Here is a 23,395-nt window from a genome sequence, read left to right as displayed (position 1 = left end):
CTGGAGGGTTTTTTCTTCCTTGTAGTATGCAGAAAGTGGAAGAAATTGCACGAAAACAAGCACGAAACACTGACAGGAGCTCATGTAATAGGCACTGAGACAAAGCAAAGGACATGTTAAAATGAATGAAGACCATTTGTAAGTGAACACGCAGGCAGAGGGTGAAAACAGCCTCAAATTTAAACACATTCTCTGTGAATATGACTGAAGTATCACTATAGGAACCATCTGACAAAGCCACAGGGAACAAAGAAATTAATGAATACATTTATCTAATGAATACTCAGACGTAAAGAGCAAGTGACCAAGAGCGAGGTAAAACTCAGTGCTTCCTGCTATGTGACCGAATATATCAATGTAGAGAACATGATTTAAATGCTTGCAAGCCCATCTATCAAATTGGAGGTTAGAGGGTAAAGCATAGCCAGGAAAGGCTGGCCAGCAGGGTCAGTTACGTCTCTGTGACTTCTGCCACTTAAAGAAAGCTCAGTGCAGCCAGCCTGGTTTCTCTTCTCCTGGAAAAAGGTCACATCTTGCAGCTCTGCAGCGTTAATGGTTTGGTCTGACAGTTATCTGTGATCCCTTTGGCTCCATTTTAGGGTATGCAGAGGCACATCCTTCTCCCAAAAGAGCTTAAAATGCAAAGGCCAAATCCTGCTTGGTGAATTCTCCAGAACAAAAAAGGCACACAGATAGTTGGGGATTAAAAGATACGTTATTAAAAACTTCCAACTTCAGAGTTAAAAAGTTGAGGCAGAACCTCGACTGTTTGGCTTGGGTGCAAAAGACTGGAGTCAAGCAGAAAATGTAATAAAAGTCATGAATGCATTAAGAGAAGCACTTGAACCAACCTCAGCAAAATGTCAGAGATGATGTAAGAAAGCTAAAGAGGAAGAGATGGTAGTAATTATGAAGGAAAATGACGCAGCTCTGAGCAGGACTTTTCATTGTGTTGGCAGTAGATAAAGGTCAACACGTAGGAAAATAACCATGACGTGGTGCTATTGGCAAAAACATTCCAGATGGTAGCAATCTAATGAAGACATGTATCTTCTGAGTACCATGGTGTCACCACACTTTCTGCTGGTTCATTTATTGGAGAGAGGGGCATAAAGTGTACCCTAAACATGCAAAAGCCACAGTAAGAAGTGATTCTGACAAGAAATATCCACTGCCAAACACTGGCAGTGCTGCTTGGGCATCTGCAAATCCAGTGCAGCGTTGCAAAGGGAAAAGCCTTTTCTCCCATCCTGCAAAGATCCCGTTCCTTGGGAGCTTGTCTTAGAAATGAGCAAAGTTCAGCTCTGCTCAGAGTGTCTAAGCAGACACTCCCGTTGTTTCTGTGCCTAGAAATGAGCAGGGATTGCAGCTAGTGCTGAAAAACCCTCCTCTGCACTTAGATGGTTAAATCCTTGCTGGTTTATCTGCATTCCTGTTTTAGGGTGATCCTGGGGAGGGGTTGCCAGGACCCCCTGGACTACCAGGACCCACAGGACCATCTGCTCCTTCCAAAGGACTAGTGAGTACTTGGGGTTCTCTGTCAATGAACTTGATTTGCCATCGAGGAGTCCAGAGCTAAACAGGGAACCTTCTGTGGGAAAGTAGCCTGACTGCCACAGAGATAAACGTGTTTTCTAACAAAGAAGAAATGCAGAAGGGCAAGTAGTTGTTTGGCTACAGTGGTGACAGTACTGTAACCTACAGAAACACCTAGTAGTCACACTTTAAAAAGCCAGGCAATGTGTGTGCTCTCCTGAGCAAAAAGTCATAATACATGGGAGAAAAAGAAACAGAGCATGATAAACCTGAATTATTCATTTCTTCCCACTACTGAAGGCAGAAATGGTTTGTCAGTCATATTTGCTGTCATTAAATACTACAACACATACCAGCTTGGTGACAGTGTTCATATTTTGAATGCTCAGTACTCAGGCAATGCTAAAGAACGTGTTTCAGATTCATCTCTCTTCTGTGCTTGGAGCTTTCCCACTGTCTCCATGAGGATATAGGTGTGTGTGCATGCTGCTGAAGGGAGAGTGTGGCCTGAATTTGCTATTCATGATGTGGGAGCAGACTTTACACATAGACACAGCCCATCACTGGACACCGGTGGAAATCCTGTGGTGGACTGCTAAATGAAACCCTCACACTCAGGATTGTGATTAACAAGACAGTTTGCAGCAGCTTGCAGTGACTCTCCTCTAGGGTCTGCTAAATTACACCAATCTGTTTCTGTAGCATCAAAATCCAGTAACATTGCTGTGAAGGGCTGCACTATTCAGCCTCCACTGACCACTAAGGACGAGGTGCTCCAGTTCAGCAGCTTTTCTCACCCAAAGGCCACTTCTCTAAATGCAGCTGTGAACCCTGGGTCCTCCATCACTTTTTCTTTGTTCTTCTCTGTGTTAGCAAGGTTCAAGGCTTTTTATTCCGGAGGGCAGAAGTCTCAGTGCAGCCAGGGGTTGCATCCCTGTCTCCTGGGCTTTTGAAACATCAGCTTTGCTGCTGCCACAGCTGATTCAGGTCCTAGTTCTCTGTGTACCCCAGGCTGTAGTTTACAGCTATGAAACTCATCAAGAACTTGCAAGGGGAAGCTGTATTTAATTGATGAGTTCTATAAAACTTTTATGGCAAGTTCTGTAATTTAAAAAACCCAATACCTGGGTTTCATTCCACTTTGCTGTATACACTATACAGACAAATCACGACAAATCTTCCTTGAAAAATGCTTCTTTTTTTTCTTTAGAGGTTTAGAACAAATTCTTTGACAGTCTGTTACACTGACTACAGCTTGCACTGTAGGTGCCATGATACAGGGAGATGGTTGGAAGCTGAAGAGGTTTGAATCTATTAAATTATTTCACAGGTGACAGCAACTAGTTTGTGACACTAAACCCAAATGTGTTTTATAACCAGTTATTCTAGAAAATGCTTTTCAGTATGTTAATTTAGTATATTAATTCCCTTTATAAATGTCTCTTTAAACCCCAGTTGTAGCAAACCCAGAATTTGGCTTTTGCACTAAAGGCCACATTCTAGGGAACAGTGGCTAGTTGTTAGGTGTGTGTTTTGGAATACTTTTGATGTCAACAGCTATCTTTCCAGAGCTCAAATTCAACTTGCTTCATCTTCAGCTCACTTAGTCACATAACGTGTGTGTGTCTCAGGTTGTTATCACTGTGCTCACAGAGCATCTGCAGGTAGGTGTAGAGCTGCAAAATCAAGTGGTGTGAAACACCAGAATCATGGCAGAAAGGTTTTTGTCGTATTGTAATTAATTTCACCAGTGCCAGTGCTGCAGGGATACTGGGCAAAGCTCTGTTTGCAGGAGCTGGCCAGTGCTGTTCCCATTTGTCATCTCTAGAAGCAGAACTTTAAGGCGTAATTCTCTTAATTTCAGAATAGATTGGAGCCTGAAGAATCAGGTTCTGGAGACGTTGATGGAGAGACCGAGATTTTAAGAGTAAGTATGTATTGATTTTTATTCTCATTATCATAATGAAGAGCTTTACTTTGCTCATGCAGACTGCAGAAGGTCTGGTTTCGCTGCCAGTGGTACAGTTCCACAACGTACGTGCTTAACTCCTGGCATCCTGCAATGCTCTGTAAAGGAACACTGGGGACTTCAAGATCTGAAAAGGACTGAGTGTATGTGAGTAGGGAGGAAGGGTGAGAAAGAACCAATGAGGACAACAAGAAATAATGGCAAAAAGGACTTCTTTTCCGTTTCTTCCTTCCTCCAAAGTGCCAAATACCTTATTACCAAAACCTCTTTAGATGCCCTGTGAGGTTAACAAGACAGATGAGTGCTTGGAATTGCCCCCTGTTGTCTGTATCAGCATGACCAATCCAAGATGACCATCTTCCTAACAGAATCCTGTCATGACCCTAAGTCAAAGAGTTCTTGCCTTGCAGTGCCATGCCCCGAAATTTCACTCTCCATGTGGGCCTGCCAGTGCAATCAGTAAACAAGAATGGATTTGATAAGAGAACATCTGCAAATATACTATTTCCCCTAAAGTAACATACTTCATTGATTTTGTTCTATTTAAATAGATCTGCTCATGTCCACACAGGATGGATCTTTGGAGCAGAGGCTCTTTTTGCAGCACTAAGCTCTAGCGCTGACAATCAGGTCTTGACCCCAAGTATAGATTCTCAGCAATAGCATGGAGAAACACTTTGAAATGAGTAGAGAAAAATCTAACCACTTCCTCTGTTTGGTGCTCCCTTGATTCCATTTTGGGTAAGTTGCTTAACATTAGGCCAATGACTGGAATATCTCCAAGGTCTTCACTGGGTTACAGGGAGCTGACACTCAGTTTTGGGGGGTTTAATTTCCTGTCTGTTGTTGCATGCCATGAGGTGACACGCTTCAGAGAGCAAGGATGGAGGAGGTCATTGTGTCCCTAGGAGAGTATCTGTGAAACTAAAATGAGTTGCTCATGAAGCAGAAGGGGGATGGTAACTCAAGCTGAGAGATTTCTTAACCTGAACATCTCTGTGAGCTTTTCCTGTTCCACGTGTACACAAATGAACCTGGCTAGGGCCATTTCTAACAACGCTGCTGATTTATCCAGGGTCTTCCAGGACCACCAGGCCCTCCAGGACTGCCTGGTCCCCCAGGAAAGCCAGCACCTGATTCAAGTGTGGGACCTCCAGGGTCACCAGGAGAAGATGGAGCTTCTGGAGAACCAGGTCCTGAGGTGAGTACCCATTTGTGCATGAACGTTATTGTCACTTCTGTCCTACAACACAGAGTTCTGAGACTCGCAGCCTGTATCATTCTTAATGTCAGAGCTAGGGTTTTATGCACATTTCTAACAATAAGTCCCACAACAAACTAAAGGTCTAGTTTAGCAGAGCACATTACTCCCCAGCAGGATGTACCTTTGGCAGACAGGCACTGGTGAATCTGGACCAGAATAAATAAAAAGTGAGGATGCTTTTACCAACACTTCATAAGGCTAAGGATTATTTTTCCTGTGGTACTTTCAGGAAAATGAAGTTTGTTAAATCACTTACAGAATCTGCAGGGAATCTTTAGCACAAAATGGATTTTCCTCTTTCAGGAACTGTTTTCCTTCTTTTTCTTCAGCTACACAGAAACACTTATTCCTGTGGGCATATGAAATACAGTCCTACTGCAGAAAAGGTTGTTGAAAAGTATTTGTGTTATCTATTCATTAATAAGCCCTCAGGAAAGTGGGCTTTTTTTCCAGTGAGGAATGTAACTTTTAAAGCATTGATCATCTCTGTGAGTCCTCTCTGAAATGATATTTACTAGTATGGTTCCCTTATTCTCCATCAACCATCTGTCAGTGGCGGTTGCTCCCAGGATTAGATTTGACCTATACATCCACATGACCTTCAGAGTGGGCAGCAAACACACTCAGGCAGCCAGGTTCAGCATGAGATACAGTGATCAAAATTAACATCGAGCACCTTTCATGCTTGAGAGACAAACGACAGCCAAACCCATATGAAGCTAGAGCATATCTGAAGAAGAAGCAATGAGGAGACAATAGCTGTAAATACATATGGGCTTTAGCCTGCCTGGGAGTGATTCATGAATCCAGAAGGTGGAAAATTCCACCTCAGCAGCTTGAAGAGAGTAGGATGGATTGGAATAGGTTTTTATGAACTAACCAAATAGATGCAGAAGCTTGATTGTCTTAAATAAATGCACGCTTTTGGCCTCGGTTTCCCTCCCCTTTCCCATCTCTGCTGACACAGCCAATCACACGGGTCTTACTGCAGCCGTTACTCTGCGTCTGCTGACTCTAATCAGGATGGTGCTCTGAATGCAATCTCCTGAAACGCTGGCCAGGCTTTACTGCTGGGTTGGGACAGACCAAATTGTACTGATGATTTTGACTGCAGTTTTAAGAAGATCCATTGGCAAGTCTTGTAAAACAGACAGTTACCCTAATGCTTTCTTTGCTGCATTTGACAAAGTGCAATGTTAACTTAAAAGATCTTCTACAATAGCATCTACTCTGTTCAAAAATGTACTTTCAACATCATGGCTGTGGCTGTTTCTGTATCTCTAGGAGAAAAAGTAACGAGAACGGTCAAGGATCTTCTGTTAAAGTTTCTCATAAAGTAATAAAAAGAATTCAAAGAAAATGGAGAAATATTTTCTGATTCATGCTCCATTTTAAAGCTTAATGTGTTCCCTGATGTACAATCCAGGATTTCATAGGCTATAACATTAACTGCTTGCAGGCAGTCATTCGGTACCACATTGAAATAGCTGTGTGATTAAGGGTCTTCAGTTACGAATGCTAATGGCAGGAGAGGAGTCAATCACTTGAAGTTGTGTGCAGGCTTAAGCCCTGGCCACACGAAGAACTTTGTGATGTAACATCTCATGAGAAATGTGTCTTAGGGTGTGTTGGGGTAAAAAGCTGCCTTTTGGGAAATGCCACTTCACTAACAGCCCCACATTGCACCCGACACTGATGTGGTACTCATCTGATTAACCACAGGTTGTCTGCATGCTGCATGAGGTGACATTGCCTCCTGCCATTGTCTAAGGGTATTTTCTGGTTTTTTAAGTAGCTGACAGATGCACAAATACGAAATCTCTGAGCACTGCCTGCTCTCTCACTGTGTGTTAGAGACTGTTCAAAAAGCTGTGAAGGAAATAAGCAATTTTAAAGCAATCACACTTAAACTTGCTAAGCAGTATGGGAGAAAGAGTCACTAAAACTTAGAACAATTATCAGCATTAGCCTCTCTTCTAATCTTTCTCTGCCTATGCAATCGTGGTAAAATACAATATGGAAGTGACTGAAGTGTACTGCAAGTGTCTGTGATCTTTTCAATAATAATCAGTCATTCTACTGCAGGCAGCACAGCCAAAGGGTGAAAAACAGGCAGGAAAAGGTAAGGAGAGAAGGGAGAATGTGACCATTCTGGCAACAACAGAGAAAACAATGTTTTCTATCTCCTTTTGCAACCATCTATATCCTTCCCCAAAGCAGCAAATGAATGGGTAAAAGTTTCTCAGAGAATGTGCATCTGTAAGTTTAATTAAAGGCTTTCACAGCCCAGTTTTTAAAGCACAGGGCATGCAAATACTCATGTATGCATTCCCTTTCTTGCCTGCATGGCTACTGTGGGCTGCACTAATTGACTGCTTGACCCTCCAGAGCCAGTTTTTCCCAGCCTGGCTGCTCACTCACACGTGCACACACAGTCATGGATGCAACAGAACAAATAGGGTGGAGAACAAAAGATACATTTTTTTTTCAAGGTAAAATGAAGTTGAGGCATCACACAACCTGGGCCACCTTCTGGCTTTGTCACTACCAACATTTTCACAGCTAACTCTCATCTGGCACTGAGGTTGCCAGAGTGTGGATGGCTGCAGTGTGTGTGGATCTCAACCCCACCACATCTGCAGTAGGACTGTCAAAGCCTGCTTGGGCAGCACCATTATTTTGCACGTTGACATCACATTTACATTATGATGGCTTATTTTAAAGCCCATAGATTTTGTGGAGGCTCATTCTCTGGAGGGCTTCAAGACCCTCCTGGACACATTCCTGTGTGACTTGATCTGTGTGGGACCTGCTTCTGCAGAGGGGTTGGACTGGATGATCTCTAAAGGTCCCTTCCAACCTTACCATTCTATGACTCTGTGATTTTGTGATTGTTTGATATAGTTTTCTATTAAAATATATTGAATTCTTGGGTTTGACACAAAGCCAAACTCTGGGAAGACAAGCAATACAAATGTTAGCACTTAATGATGGCAGGTGCTCCATGTTAGTTTTCCATCGTGCTGTATCATCAGTTGGAACAAAACACTCAGGGCTCTCAAGTGGCACCTGCTTTAGATTTACTCTCATCTTACAGGGTCCTCAAGGTCCTCCAGGGCTTGATGGAGTGGTTGGCCCACCAGGACAGAAGGGAGAAAAGGTAAGTTAAACGTGTCTTGCTCCCAGTTCTGTGGAGAATGTTTGCCAATTGTAGGCTGTAGAAGTCATGAGCAGCTGTCTCTGCAACACACTGTTGGCTGCCTTCAGTATTTTTTTTAATTAATCCAGCTGCTAATGACTTGTTAGAACACCTCTCAATATTCAGAATATTCAGAGGTGTGGCAGAGAGCTATGGAGATGGCCAGGAGACTTGAGGACCTGTCCGATGAAGAGAGGCTGAAGGAGTTCAAACCATTTAATCCAGCAAAAAGGAGACAAAGACACAGCCACCAGATAGAAAGACACAATTATAATCCTTTAGGAAGAGTCAGTGAGTCTGCAGTTGAACTACAGAGAGGTTTTTTTTGCTTCAAGAAGAATGTGGAGAAGACAGAAAGACTACAGGAAAATTTCATCCTCCAGTGAGCTTCTACACCACAATTTATGCACAAGATGTCAAAAGTAGATTCCCAAGAGTACATTCAAAGCTTATTTACAGTAAGGAAAATGAAAAAGCAAGTCCTAAATGGCCAGAATATTTCTATTTAATTATTTATGAAACCACAAGAATGTCTTTTTTTAAATCTCCTGTGGAAACTGAAGGATCTGAGTTGTGATTCCCAAAGCTGTGGGTACAAGTGCAGCACACGTGGGAGCTCGCAGCTACCCAGCAAATGCAGTATGGATGTTACCAAGCAGACGTCTGAGATGTGCCCCTTGGACTGGGTGGCATAGTCTAGCTGAAGGACACAGAACCTGACTTGCATATTATAAGAGACCAGTGTGGAAAGGGAAGCAGTTGGAAGGAAAAGTAAGTTGTCAAAAAGAACAAAATCCTCAAGAAAAGGGAAAAAAAATGCAACTCCTTTTCCTCATGGAGCCTGTTTGCTGTATTGTGTGTTTGATAAAAGATTCATTCCAAATGAAGCACTAGGTGTTTGTGCCTGCTCAACACAACCCCCAGCACCTTGGGACAACAGGATTTTCATATTTCTACTGTTCATTTTTTTCCTGAAAGCCCTAATTTAATCTACCCTGCCATATCTATTTTTAATCACTATTTCTGATTAATCCAGAGAAGATTGGGTGGAGACTCTGCAGCATGCACTGAAAGTAAAGTCAATTTGCTCCCTGGAGTGAAATTTGATGTGTTTTTCTGCCATTACTTGTGGAAGAAAATATCATCATTTTACTCCTGATGCTTACTCATTTTCTACAGCCTCTACCCAAGCAATATTGCTGTTGAACAAGCAAGGGCAGGAGCTTGCCAATATTACTGCCAATTAACTCCCTTAGCTTTAGTGCAATTTGGAAAAGGAGCATTTGCACGCTGTGACTTTCTGTCTGTTCCACGAAGCAGAAGTGGGAAAAAACCATTATCTAAGTGTATAAAAGCAAATCAAAAAGCTTGATTGCTGCAGAAGAGCCTTAAAACCATACTAGTCATCACAACCCCTTGTTTGGAACGGTGCCCTGGACAACTTGTGTGGGATCGGTTTCCACTTCTCTTCCATCCCACGAGAGCTTTGACATTTAAATTCAGAAGCGTTGAGATGTGACCTGCAATCCTCGACTCTCTGTGCTCCAGGCCTTTAAACTCTGCAGCAATAATTGAAACACAAGATTGCATCCTGTGTGCATACCAGCCCAGAGCTATCCATTCGTTGGTGCGACTCCTGAATTACAGACTGTTTTGTTTCTAACTGGGAGGCCCCATGTTTCATGCAAAGGACGTAATGACATCAAATCAAACATGTGAAATCTGTGGGTGTTTCAATGAAGAAAAATTAATTAAGCAAAAATAGAATATGTGTGGGTTTGTTGTGTGTCCAGTGCTCTGAGTAATTAAGATTGGTTTTCTTTACAGGGTGATCAAGGTCTTCCTGGTTCTGCTGGTCCAAAGGTAAAAATAAAAGACAGTGTCTTTGTAGGGTAACTGCATTACTCTAACAGTGGCTGAAATGGACTGAGAGGATGAAGGGATTATTATTGTGAAACCTAATGAAGCTGGCAAACTTGGCTTCTCAGCTGGCCAAAGTACTTCCCTAAGAAGTGTGTCCAGGAGGGCGAGTGAGGTGATTCTTCCCTCTGCCTGGCTCTTGTGAGACTCTACCCAGAGTCCAGCTCTGGGGCCTCCAGGGTAAGACATGGACCTGCTTCAGCAAGTCCAGAGGTGGCCACGAGGAAGACCAGGGGATGCCTCATCCCTGGTAGTGTCCAAGGACAGGTTGGATGGGACTGGGAGCACTCTGTTCTAGTGGATGGTGTCCCTGCCCATGGCAGAGGGGTTAGAACAAGATGATCTCTAAGATCCCTTGCAACCCGAGCCATTCCATGCTTCTGCTTACTTGCATCTCCTTACAAATGTTCAGCACGCCAACAGACTGACCTTTTATTTTAGGGTGATCCTGGAGTCATTGGATCAACAGGCCCCAAAGGAGAAGCTGGTGCTGTTGGGTCTCCTGGGAAACCTGGACCACCGGGACCTCCAGGGCCCCCAGGGCCCCCTGGACCCCCAGGACTAAGCTACAGTTTAGGATTTGAGGTAATTTGCTATTATGGGGTTTATTGTAGCTATGGATCTGCTTTCTTCAGAGGAGGGACAGTTTAATCACCTGTATATTTGACAGCTACTTTAGCCTGAATTGATGACAGATAAGGTTATTTGCTCTAGACTGGCATTTTCCTGGGAGCAGGCTACAGTTCTGCTTACATCTGACCATAGAACTGATCACGCTTAGACTACAGAAGTAATGGATTTCTTTGGGCAATTTTCATTGAAACTATTCAGTAGTAACAGTGCTCAGTTGCTATTTTTGATGTTTACATCATTGTTAATGTAAACCACTCAAACACTGTGCCAGAAAAGAAACTTGCTTTAGCACGTTTTCTTTCACGTAAATACTTTAGACCAAAGACCTAAATATAGGAGGAGGTTTGAGTTCAAGGACTAGGGCTGCTGCATGAACATCCTTGTGAAGTGAGGCTGACAAATTGCCTGCATCAATATCCACACATGAGCCCTCTTTTTTGTTTTATGTTTCCATGCATTAGCTGTTTGGCTCATTTCTGGAGTTTTGGGGGGTTTATGTCATGAGACGTAACACAAGTTTGCATAGAAACCGAGAGCGCTTTCATCAGAGAAGCAAGCAATGACTAAAAGTACTGGCCATCTGTAGAGTGCTGCAGTGAAGTGATGGTGTCAGAAATGTACCAGTTTACTCACACATAGTCCTCTCTCAGTATCTGCCTTACCCCTTTTGATAACACTGTGAGCACTTGAAGAAGCACAGAGCTGACCAATAATGCTCGTTTAGAGGTGCCTTCTGATTTCTGATGTCTGACTAAATAACAGTGTACTGTGCACACTGCTGGTCAATCATCTCACTGAGGCCAGGGGATCACAATGGATGGAAAAAATATACCTCCAGCAGCTGACAAGTTCTTGACTGCCAGCACTGCAATTGTTAGCAGGGAACAGCACAAAGTCCAAGCATTCAAACACTCCATTGCATTGGCTTAGGCACAGGTTGGTACAGAGTCTCCTCTGAATAAATACATACTTGTCTCAGAATGAAGCAAGGACTACTGCTAAGCCACATCTTCAGCCCAGGATGATGGCTTCTCTAACCTGCAGACATCTTCTGTATCCCTTGAGGATCCAGCATTAAGAGATCCTCCACTCTCCCCCACTCCCACTCTTTGGGAAGCGAACTTTCCCCCTTTGTGCCACCAAAGTGTTCCCCTGCAGGTACTTAGACCAAACTCTGCCACTTCTCATACCTCAGTTTCAGAGGAGCAGAGTTTGCAAGTGAGCAGGAGAGAGTGAGAACCTGAAGTCCCCTCTCTTCTGGGCATCAGCACACAAGGATCTCAGCCCTAACTGCAGCAACAATACCTTCACTGGCTTCATCTCAAACTTCACCTCATGCAAATACAATTGGCACAAGTGTCATCTCCCTGAGAGGAACACCTCTGCTAACATGCTTGCTAGGTCTAGCTGATCTTTTGCATGCCCACCCCTGCCATCTGTGAAGGCAGCACCATGGCCTGCCAGTTCGTGAGGGCAACACTACCTTTTGGTTGGCAGCCTGTTTATGGCTGGGAGTCTGTTTCTGCAAAGCGTTCCTGTTAGCACTCGTTAGCATCTGTGATCAGCTATATGCAAAAACCAAATGGCATGGGGTTTGCTGGCACTTGTGCTTGCCAAAAGAACAGTTTGAGCTGCAGAAGGTACCTGGTAAACCCATGAAAAACATGCAGATGTCAAAAAGGATGGTGTGTTATATAAAGCAAGCATCAAGCACGCTCTTACAGGGAAAAAATATGTTGGCACAGTGGAGGCAAGGGAAAGGAGGACCCAGAAACACAGCTTGTGGTTTACTCTCAGTAGTAAGTGTTTGGTTAAACAGTCCAAACAGAGTATCAGCAGATTTTCTGTTGATATTTGATTCACTGATAGAGCAGCAAAATCAAAGTCCGAGTAACATGCAGTCTCAGATGGAGTTGCATCAAAGGATTTGAGCCAACCTGATGACTTCACGTCTCCTACCTTGTTCCCCAAAACGAAGGACCTGATTCCATCTGTGCATTCCTTCTGCTTCTCTTGTTCTTACTCTCATGGAGCTGGTGGGAAAGGGAAAAAGAACAGAATCTCTCTTTCACTGCCAACGTTTTCCATAACTTGAGCATCCATTTGTCATTCCACAGCAGCTTCAGCTGATCTAATTGGCCTTCCAGCCTTTCCCTGACACCACCTCCAGAGTGCAACAATCATAAATTGAAACAGGGGAGGTTCTCACTTGGTATAAGTACTTTTTGCCTTGACCACAGCCAAACTTTGGAACAAGTGTTTGGAGAGGCTGCAGAACTTCCATCTCTGGAGGGTTCCAAGACCTGAGGGGACAAAGCCCTGAGCAAACTGATTTCAATTCAGTGTTGATGTTGCTATCAACAGCAGGATGGACTACAAACCCTCTGAGATCCCTCTCAACACAATTAACTCTACAATTACTTGATAGAGCATTTTTTTCCTGCTCAATTTCCTTCCAGTAAGCTGTATTTTGGGCAGGAGCTCAACATTCAGCTGTGAGAATTAGCAAAGACCTTTGTTTTTGACTAATGATTGCTGCTTTTAACAACCTGCCTGCAAGTTCTCCCTGACTTAAATCACTTGTGTAACCCTTACTAGTCACTACAAGGTTTCAGTAGCCAAGTGGCAGCTAAATGCTAAACAGAAAAACACTGCTCCAGCGTGCTTAAATACAGCACATAATTAAAGCTATGGTGTTATCTCACTTCTGCCTGATGCTGCCTAGCCTGGAGTGCTGGAGAAGTGGTGTCAAATGGGCAAGAGTGTAAAGACCAGAACTTCTGTAAGGAGGAGCAACGTGCTCTCATTGCATTTGAGTGGAGCTGATCTCCAGAACACCATGCATTGCTCATAAAAAAGGTTAACAAGAAAGGATGAAAGTATCTGTGTTCAGTGTCCTCCCAGTTTTTTTTACAGGACCCCAGGAATCAGAGCAGCTGTGGAGGGAAAAAAAGCAGATAAAGAATTTAATCTGTAGCACTTTTTCTCTTCCATTAGGACATGGAAGGATCACCTAGCACTGACCTGTTAATTGAGCCTGGAATCCCAGGATCAAGAGGACCAAAGGTAAGTGAATGTTTTGGGGGAGAAGAGTTTGCTTTGTTGTTGGAGAGTGTTCAAAAATAGAAGTGGTTCCCTCTTTGCTTTTTGGAAACACATGGCCCCAGCCAGCTACAGATTTGGAGTCACTGCACTGCACTGGATTCTGTTGCTATAGGATAACATGAAGGAGTTTGCTCTAGGAAAACAAACTAAGAGTGAGTTTGAGAAGCTCTTTAGTGTGCTGGTTTAAAGTATTAGTGGTTGTGAGTCACTGAATTTACAGCTGACTCAGCTTACTATCTTAGAGACCTTTGCTCCTCTCATATCTTTTCCTAGATATTAAAAAAAAGGCACAAAGAATGCAGTTACAAAAGCAAGAAAAGCGTTGGTCAGCTGAAACAAGTCAGTGATCAAAATGAGGTGTCCAAAACCAGTTCCAACGTTGCCCATTTCGACCTGCTGTCCTGGTTTTGGCTGGGATAGAGTTCATTTCCTTCCAGAGCTTCCCAGTAACTCAAAGCAGCTGTTAGGAAAGGAATTACATTTATTTACACTGTGTTTGTATCCAGTGAGGTTTTTTATCTATCTTCTTTGAGAAAGTCGTGGTTATGTTTTGAAGCAGAAGTGTCTCGTTCATTCTCTCTGTAAGCTCAGCAATCATTCCTAGGGTTTTTATTCTCTTTTTTCCCACATTTGAGTGGGGAGTTTTGTTGGGGTTTGGTTTATTAGTGTCATGTCATCACATTCCAGATGAAGGCAACGATTCTTTTTCTTTCATTCAACCTCCTAAAATGATCAATAATGAACCTTTGTTCATTTTGCCATTTAAGTCATAATTGCACTCTGCAACTGATGCTGCCATATAGAGACAAGAGAGAAATTTACATCCCCCAAATATTAGTTTTGAGCTGCTTTTAAACCCAGTAAGACAATGACATATTTCCTCTAGGCTGATCACACCTCTGAATTTTAGCCAAGGAGGCAAAATAAGCAACTGAAAGCAATCCCTTGTGACACAGGCACTTTGACAACTAAAGTCCTAAACTTTTATAGTATGCAGTGACAAGATTAAAGCTGCCTTTGTAAGCAAAAAACCCTGTAGGTCTTTGGATGATAATGTGCAGCAAGGCAGTATTTATTAGAACAGCAGATCTAAACCAGTGCTTTCATTTTATCACTCTCCCTCGAGAGCAGTTTCCAGCATTGTTTTTGTAGCAGTTGTGGTTATGAATTGGGGCTTTTTTTTTCTGAGAAAAAAATGGTTATGAAATGCTTCATGGATTTACCAGTAAATCCAGTGTAATTGTATAGGGCTCTGCAGGAAGCCATGGGCAGCGTGGGCCATTAGGACCAAAGGTACTAACAAGGAACACTTGGGAGCTCACCTATTTTGCTTGGACACATTTTTAATGTCTGTGTTCCTGGCATTTGCCTTACAAAGCAGCTTCTGTTTCACAGTCATATACTGACTAAGCGTGGGACAACTTTTGTTCCCATTTACTTTGCACATCCACCCAGGATGTGCATTAGCAGAATTGCTTCACATCCACACCAGGAGCAGCCAGGCTCACCCATTCCAAGGCACTCAGTGTAACGTGCCCTTTCTTTTTAGGGGTTTTTTTAGGGTATTGGACAGTTTCTCTCTGTCACTCATGTGTACATCATTCTGGTTTCCAAGAGGTTACATGTGTGCTGAAAAGTTACTGGGAAGGTTGTCAGCCCCTGTGCCAGGCTGCTCAGGGAGATGGGGGAGTGCCCAGCCCTGGAGGGATCCCAAAGCCATGGAGCTGAGGTGCTGAGGGTTAGTGGTGGGCTTGGCAAGGTGAGAGAAGGCTGGGACTCCAGCAGCTTCAAGGGCTTTTCCAACCCAAATGATTCTTTGAAGTACCTAAAGAGAAAGCTGCAAGAAGAGACCTTCTGGCATCACCCCAGAAAGTGATAGGAAGGCATTCTGTGGGTGCTGGGGGAAGGAAAGGAATTTTTCCACTTTGATTAAGTAACCCATGAAAGAAAAATGGAGATAAAGAAACAGAGGAAAAAGGGCAGACACAGAATGGAGCCTTAGCCTGGGAAAGGCTTTTCTTATGAAAGGCTCAAATACCACTCATCTTAACAATACAGCCTAACAACACCTTTTCAGCAGCTTAAAGGTAGAGGTAAAGAAATTCAGAGCCTTCAAGGCTCTGGGAAATGACAGCAACATTTAGGGAACAGGAAACCGAAAACAATAGTTAGGGACCCTCATCCTCCCTTCCTAAAATTCACACCTGGACACAGTCACTGACTACCTAGAGCTGGCTCAGCTTATAGGGCTGGGAAAAGTCCCTCATCTGGGTACTCCTGTTAACGCTGGAGAATGTGACTTAGGAGTGAAAGAATGAGGTACTTGCACAGCACGTGTGAGTGAATGATGCTGCAAAGGACTGGCCAGGATAGATGTGCTCTCACATGGTGCTGCTCTGACACGAGCAGGTGTTGAGCCCCCCTGCTGAACATCCCATTTTTGTTAGGATCTTCTTTTCTGCCCTGAATGAGAAGCTTTGTTCCCAAAATAATTGTGGAAATAGTGTTTCCCAAAGACTTCAGCAATGGAGGTAGCAGGATTCCTAGGGTTTAGGGACTGGATTGGGGATGAAAAGCCCCAGTAAACCTTGACCAGGAGACTTCAACACTGCCTGTGCTAAGGTTTTAATCACAAGTTATTCATCCCCAGGATCAAGGATACACAAAAAGGAATATTCTCCTGCCTGACATCTTAACAAAATCGGGTACACTTCAGCAAAATTAATATCAAGTGGTTATGATACAAAGATCACTCTCATGGGGATGAATTTTACACCCACTTTTCATGGTTATAAATTACTTCACTAGGCAACAGTGGCAAAACACAACAACCACCCACTTCCAAAAACCAAGAGCTAATGCATCATGAGGGGTTTAAGGTATAGTCGTGTTTCATACATCCTTTACCCCTCAAATACCCCAGACTAGCAGAGCTATCAGAGGCAGCCTGCTGTGATCAAAGTTTTCCCAGCAAGTAAGTTCACATCCAAATTCTACTCTCACTTCTGTTATTATGAAAACCTGTTTTAATGACAAAACAGTCTGCAGTCTTCATGCACTCATGAACACAGCTCCCAACAGACAGTAAGCATAAACTCCACTTTTGAGGCAATGGCTGTAACTCCTTGCTGATCTGTCCCTGTTCATATGCTCTGTCTCAGATTAAATAAGCTAAATTGTACGTTCTCTGTCTGTAATGAAATGAGGAAATGGTGCATTCTCAGAGCTAGAGTACTGCAGAACCAGTCCCCAAGGTGGACCAGTGCAGCACTCATTACCTTGCTGGTGGCACGATGCAGAGTCTGGGGAGATGGGGAGAGCGGTAGCGTGGAGAGAGGCTGAGTTAACTGTGCTGAAGGAAGGTGGTGGGTCATTTGTGGAGGCACAAGCTCACTGTGGCACTGGTGCATGTGGGGAATGTTACCCTGTGCTGATTTCAGACACCAACGTGAAGGTTCGGACACGTGGCTTGGTATGCACTCGGCAAAAATACTGTGTGGTGACAAGGGACTCTAAGAGGTGGATGGCAAGTGGGAGGTTAAACCCTCAGAACCGATTCACAGTCATGTGCTGAGCATCACTGTACCAAATATACACCCTGTTTTTGCTAATCATTTTACTCTAGTCAGTCTCTTTGTAAGAAAAGTAATGTACATGTTTTAAACCCTTGGAATTAGTGTTCACTTTGATGTGAACTTTGTTTGAGCCCTTCTGTGTCTCTGTTTCAGGGAGAAAGAGGCAACATTGGTCCACCAGGTTCAAAGGTAAGAAATTCATGTAACTTGATCTAAAAACTCAGTTCTTTCTTCCTCTTAGTTTCTTTTCTTCTCTCAAGGGATAATGAACACACACAGGGCAGTGCTGAGGCTCATGAGAAATCATAGAGTAACATACAATAAAATGACATAAAATGCAATGAAATAATATCAAACTAAATAAAGCAACATAAAATACAATGAAGCAACATAGAATACCACAAAATACAATGCCATAAAATAACCAAAAGCTTCTCTTGCACTTGGGACAGTGCTGAAACCAAGAGTTGCTCTAGGAAACAAGATAAAAGCGATCATGAATCTACCCTTCTGCTCGCTGAATATTTACAAGAGCAGCACCACAGCCTTCTAGCAGCATCTGTTTGTTTATTTTGAAGAAAAAAACCCAACACCAAAAAGCCCAACAATGAGGCAGGCCTCTGCTTGCCATAAAGTCCATCTGCTGTATGGATTTGAGTGTTGCCACTTCGCAGGCATATTTACCTGCACCCGAGTCACAGAGCAGTAGGGGTTGGAAGGGACCTCCAGAGATCACCTGGAGCTGATGCATTGATGCAGAGGGCCGCTGTTTAACTCTTCTTTTTGATCTGTTTGAGGCTGTAGATTATTTTCTTCATTATTATTCACACGAGTGCTTTTCTCTGTGGTCCTTTTTCTCGTCATTACTACTGTTGATGTGATGCATTTCGAACGTGTGCATGTGCTGCAAATGGAACGACTACGGTGCTGTTTTAAAACAATCAGTCTGTCTCTTCAGAAAGACCTTAATCCCCTTAGTTTTGAGTAATGAGCTGCGTTCCTAAAACATGGAGGGAGTTAGAAATAAGGATGTCTCTGGGCACATTACTTACATTAAAACATCTCACTTATCCTGGATCTTTTCTTCCAAATTAAACTCCATCAGGAAAATCAATTGGTGAAATTACTGCACACTTGTAACATTAGGAAGCTGATCTTCAAGTACCAACACGCCTGAAACGACAGCATTCTGTGGCAGACGTGCACTGCTCCAAGGTTATTTCCCTGCCCAATTACCTTTGCTGCAGGTAAACACATAATTTTCCACAAGCACTGCAGAGATTTCAGTCCCAGGTGCCATTTTTCTTAGTCATGTAAGTGCCTAAATCCCATTAGAGCTCAGAAACATTTTATCCTGCACTTGCCTCTAAAATGAAAATGATTCAGAGCTCATACTTTATCTTCATAAACTGTTTCTTCCTGAGCCACATGCTTTGCTGATCACAAAGCCCAGAAGTAACAGTGAGACTATCCTCTCTTGACGAAGGGGACACATTAAATCCTTTATGCTGGTGGTTCTGCAGAAAGGAGAGGATTCTGCAAACCCATGCAAACTTCCACAGTTTATAAGACCTTGGGGCAAGGCGCTCTGCCAACTTCACTACACATCCCGTGAATCTCTTCCACCTATTTCCATCTGATGCCAACTGTTCCTCCTATTAGATCTGCAAGTCCTCAACTACTCTATTTTTAAAACCCTCTACAATATTATTCACCCACCTCCTCAGCTGCTTCTTTTCCAAGCTGAAGAGTCACAGCTTACACCATCATATCTCCCAAAGAAGCCATTCTGCACCTTACCTCGTTCCCACTGGCCTTTTCTGAAGTTTTTCTGGTTCCACTAAGTCCTCTCCAAGATGGAAAATGTGAACAAACCAGTGCAGGGAATCTGAGTCACAGGCACACAATAAGTATATACAGTGGCATAACAATGCTCTGTGCTTGTGTTTGCCTCTCTCTTTTACAATGATTTCTTGTAATCAGTTTCTCTTTTTGACAGCTACTGAGCTGACCTTTAAATGGCATTGGCTGTGTCTACCAGATTCTCACGGTGCTGCCTACTGTAAAAGCTCCAAAATGTTTCCTTGAAGCAGAAGAGAACAAAACCAACCTTTTCCTAACAGAAACCCAAAGCCACCTCCCCCCCAAAAATAACCCCAAACCAAAACAAATACCAAAAAAACCCCACCAAGCAATCAAAGAAAACTAACCTCACTGCTAAAGCAAATCAGGGCTAAGCTGTCACTTGGATGAATCGTTAGGCTGTTCTGTGTCATGTCCTTTGCTCTTTCACATGACACAGAGATAAATAGGTGCAGAAAAAATGTAGTTTACTGTTTGTCTGGTCCTTTAAGAACTCCTGGGCTTCTTTTATCCATTGTTGCTCTGAGCAAACTGCACAATCACTACTGAGTGCTAGCTCTGGCTTTCCCATAGAATGGAGTAACTGATGAGGTCCTTGGCAGTGGTATCTACAGTCCTGAGTTAAATCAGAGCAGGGGCTATCAAACTTTCTGCCCCAAATACCAACTGCTGTCTACATAAAATGCCTCTCTCTCCTCATCTTCCATCCTGAGAGTCACTTAACTGAAGGGTGGCGATAACCCACAAAACGTATATTGAGGGAAAGCAAAGGGATTCACCCTTTTGCTAAGCAGAGGTGGGAGAAGAATCATTGGTGTTGCGTTAAAAACCGTGCTCTGGAGTGGGGGAAACAGCAGGAGAGGTGGAGAGAGCAGATGGCTAGTGAGGTGATGCTGACTTCACAGAGCTCCCCCCCAAACATGCCCACTCACCCCTTCTGAGCAGTACTGTGTCCCTCCCAGGAGTGGCAGCCTCCTGCTTGTGTGAAACAGAATAGAGTCTAGAGAGAGTGACAGTGTCTCTGTTGTGGCAGGGGATGCGGGGTACGGATGGGAGACCAGGCTTCCCTGGCATTGCTGGACATCCCGGAGATGTGGTGAGTTGGGACATCATCGTCATACCCATCATCTGTGACCACCAAAAACCCACTGGCTCCCAAACCTGTGCCTTGAGGCTCAGTGGGAGCCCTAACAGTACTTGGTAGCAGCCTGTGGAGAGCTGGTCCCGGGTCTGTCCTGCTTAACAGGAGCAGATCCTCAGGCACCAAGCACGGGAGCCAGGAGGCCCTTTCCTTAACCTCCCTCATCACTCAGAAGGAATACAGGCATCTCCAGAGGCTAGTTCTGATTCTGCAGTGCTCCTTTTAATTATTCAGTGATCAGCTCTGCTTTTAATTAGAGGGAAACCCACAGGCCCATAAGTGATTTTAATGTGTGGCTCGTGCTTAAGAGCCATTAGGATTACAGAGCTCTTCAGCTGGGAAGTCCCAGAGCTGGTCCCCAGTCACCTGTGCCAGACAAGCTGGCTGCCTCCCCAGCACAGTGAGTTATATCAAGGGGCTGATCAAGCTGAGAAACAACCTGCCTGATAAATGACCCCTTATCTCACTTGTGCCTGGTCCACTGAGCAATCCCAGACCCAGCTGAGGATGGCAACGCTGGAAAGGGAAGGAGCAGCCAATGCACTAAAAGAAAAGCCTGTTGAGTTAGTCCCCAGGGAGAGAAATGTTGTGTGCCTGTTTGCTTCTGGTCATCCAGGAACCCTGTCAAATGTGCTGGGAAATACTCTGAAATCCTCAGAGTGTCTGCCCTGAAAGCAGCTGGCCCCATCTGTGCTCTGAGAGAGCTAAGGATCTGTCACTCTGTACCTGCTTTCCACTGCTGTGCTTTTTGTGGAGCTAGAGAAAGCACATTTTCACTTCTCTTTTCCTTTGAAATAACTTACACTTGTGGCTTTTTTTAATCACATGCAGGGTCCAAAAGGGGAGAAAGGTGACCCAGGACCTCGGGTGAGACTCTGTGCATTTATTCTTTCTCAGAAGCCCATATAAAGTGGAGCACTCAGTAAATGGGTTTTCCTGTAATGCTTTTGAAATAGGGTGAACCAGGACAGGATGGGAACAGTATTGTGGGACCACCTGGACCCCCAGGACCCCCAGGACCAGTCATAGCAATACCTGAGGTAAGCATGTTTGTCACATGTTCAAGTCTCCGACTCATCTTACAGAGGGCAGAAGCAGTTACCAAACTGGCAGTTCTGCTGTGGATGGTCAGGTCATAAGTCTGCCCCTCAAAATAACCTCAGTGTCTCTATGTCAAATGGATCTGTTTTGAAAAGATGAAATAGGAAGGGAAGCAGGTGAAGAGCTTACATGCAAGCATTAGGGGGTTATACTGAGAGCCTCTCACAAGCCCTCCAGGTGATTCTGCAGCAGCTGTGAACATCAAGTAGAAATCAGCAGAGGAATACCAATCTGGGACTGTTTTACAAAGCAAGGCATCTGAGATGCAAGACAACAGCAGGATGCAGGAGGGAGATAGGGTGTGTTTCCCAACAGATGTCCACCATACAAACCAGAGCACCGACTGTCATGGAAGCAACAGCCCAAAGTTCCAAAAGGTTTAATGCTAGAAGCTCATAAAAACTGTCCAATACCATTTGGCTGCATGTATATTGTGAGTCAGTTTTGCTTTGCATACGTCAGCCTTTGCAGAAACAATGCTAGTTAGCAGTAATGATGGTTAGAGATCGGGATGAGTCCCATTTCAAGCTTACAATAACAACTTGTGGTCGGCTCGATAGGACGTTAAGAACTGGAGAAGTTGTGAGTGGCTGCAGGGAATCCTTCACCTCTGAGAGCTGAAGGTGCCTGAAACAGACTCACCTGTAGGAATGCATAAAACAGCAGGAAGAAGTGATTTGTGATTGCAGGAAGAGAAAATGCCCAGCTGAGAATCCACCTGGAATCTGAGGATTCAAGATTCGAAGATCTTGGATGGGCAGAACGATAAACTCCCAGCAATGAATTTCTGAAGATCACCTAGTGCAAAGTCCTGCTCAAGGTGGGACTGTCACCAGCTCTGCTCTGCACGTTATCCTGTTTCTGCTGGAGTTTCTGTGAAATTCCTCAACAGCCATGACAGAAATGCTGATGTAAAACTCATGCTCTTTCTCACAGCCCTGCCACAGGGTCACAGTGGGACCTTAACTCTTACCAGTGCCTAAACAGCTCTGTTTGCAGTAGTAATGAACCTGAATGTGTTGCTCCTCAGCTCATTAGTACCTGAATAAACCCACCATGAGAGCCTCAGAGGGGGAATTGTATTTATAAGAATGGTAAAAAGGTTATTTTGAAGCTGACATAGCAAACTAATGACACCAGTTTGCTGGAGGCTGCATGGCTCCCTGCACATTGGAATAGTCACAGTCTACACATCTATTTAATGTGCTTCAAATCCTCTGTGTTGTTAATCAGATGATTTCCCAGAGGACTGGATGTGCTGGATATTGACACAGTTAATTAAACGTGTGTATGCAAGTATGTGTCACTCTGTATGACACTGAGCTCTAGCTGCCTCACAAATGTTTGTGTAAGAACAAGCATACATTTGCTGAGATAGAAGATTAGATTATCCAAACAACTTTGTTGCCTCAGTCTCTCATCTTCTACAGCTAACCTCAGATATGGAAAGAACTATTGCATGCAGACCCATCAACTGCAGCTGGAGCTACAGCACTAAAGTAAACACCAGCACAAGCTGTTGTAATGTGGATATGAGCTTGACGTGGGTAGAGCAGGACAGATCGATAGAGAGATCCCTCCCCAGGTCAGGGTCTATCAGTTCACTCGTTTAACCACTGTGTAGCCAGAGACAACGATCCTTCTTGGGCTCCAGAAGTCCCATGGGCTGATCTGTCAGAGTTGGAAGGTTTTTTTTTATGAAGGGCTGTGTGGCTAGAACTAAAAAACATTTTATGCTGCTTGACCAAAACAAAACAAATGAAAGAGCTAGTGCAGTTTCAGTACTGTTGCAATACAATAAGATGTGCTGTGAGCAATGGTGGCTCTGGGCCAGCCCTCACCAGCATTTGGCCAACAGCACGTTGAACTGCACTGAAACGTGGACCTTGGTTTCCTCCTCACCTCACCTGGTGCCTCTGTGAACTGAGGGGATTTGATTCCTTCAGGAGCCTCTTCCAACACTGTGAAAAGACTTGGTAAGATAAAACCGAGGTCTCCAGTGGGACCACATCATGTCCAGGCTTCTGCAGCTCCTACCAACACCGTGAGCTTGCAAGCCCTTCCAGCTCCTCTGTAGCCTTCTGCTGTC

The 23,395-nt window shown here is 43.9% G+C and overlaps 1 protein-coding gene across 3 annotated transcripts in view; it reads left to right on the top strand.

Annotated features, from left to right (window-relative positions):
- LOC133625301 (collagen alpha-1(XV) chain-like) overlaps positions 1-23,395 on the top strand; it is a 90,673-nt gene that overhangs the window by 41,295 nt on the left and 25,983 nt on the right. For 2 of the 3 annotated variants that reach the window (XM_061994966.1, XM_061994965.1), the window contains 11 exons: positions 1,442-1,519; positions 3,401-3,463; positions 4,581-4,706; positions 7,867-7,929; positions 9,796-9,831; positions 10,330-10,473; positions 13,519-13,587; positions 17,355-17,390; positions 20,098-20,160; positions 21,037-21,072; positions 21,162-21,245. In XM_061994966.1, the coding sequence (XP_061850950.1) occupies positions 1,442-1,519; positions 3,401-3,463; positions 4,581-4,706; positions 7,867-7,929; positions 9,796-9,831; positions 10,330-10,473; positions 13,519-13,587; positions 17,355-17,390; positions 20,098-20,160; positions 21,037-21,072; positions 21,162-21,245 (798 nt within the window). The remainder of the gene's footprint in view (positions 1-1,441; positions 1,520-3,400; positions 3,464-4,580; positions 4,707-7,866; positions 7,930-9,795; positions 9,832-10,329; positions 10,474-13,518; positions 13,588-17,354; positions 17,391-20,097; positions 20,161-21,036; positions 21,073-21,161; positions 21,246-23,395) is intronic. The other variant, XM_061994967.1, reaches the window with a different exon arrangement.

The sequence above is a fragment of the Colius striatus genome, chromosome 4, assembly GCF_028858725.1.
Source record: "Colius striatus isolate bColStr4 chromosome 4, bColStr4.1.hap1, whole genome shotgun sequence".
Taxonomy (NCBI): Eukaryota; Metazoa; Chordata; class Aves; order Coliiformes; family Coliidae; genus Colius; species Colius striatus.
Note: the sequence above shows the minus strand (reverse complement) of the source record. Positions and strands in the feature narration are given on the sequence as shown.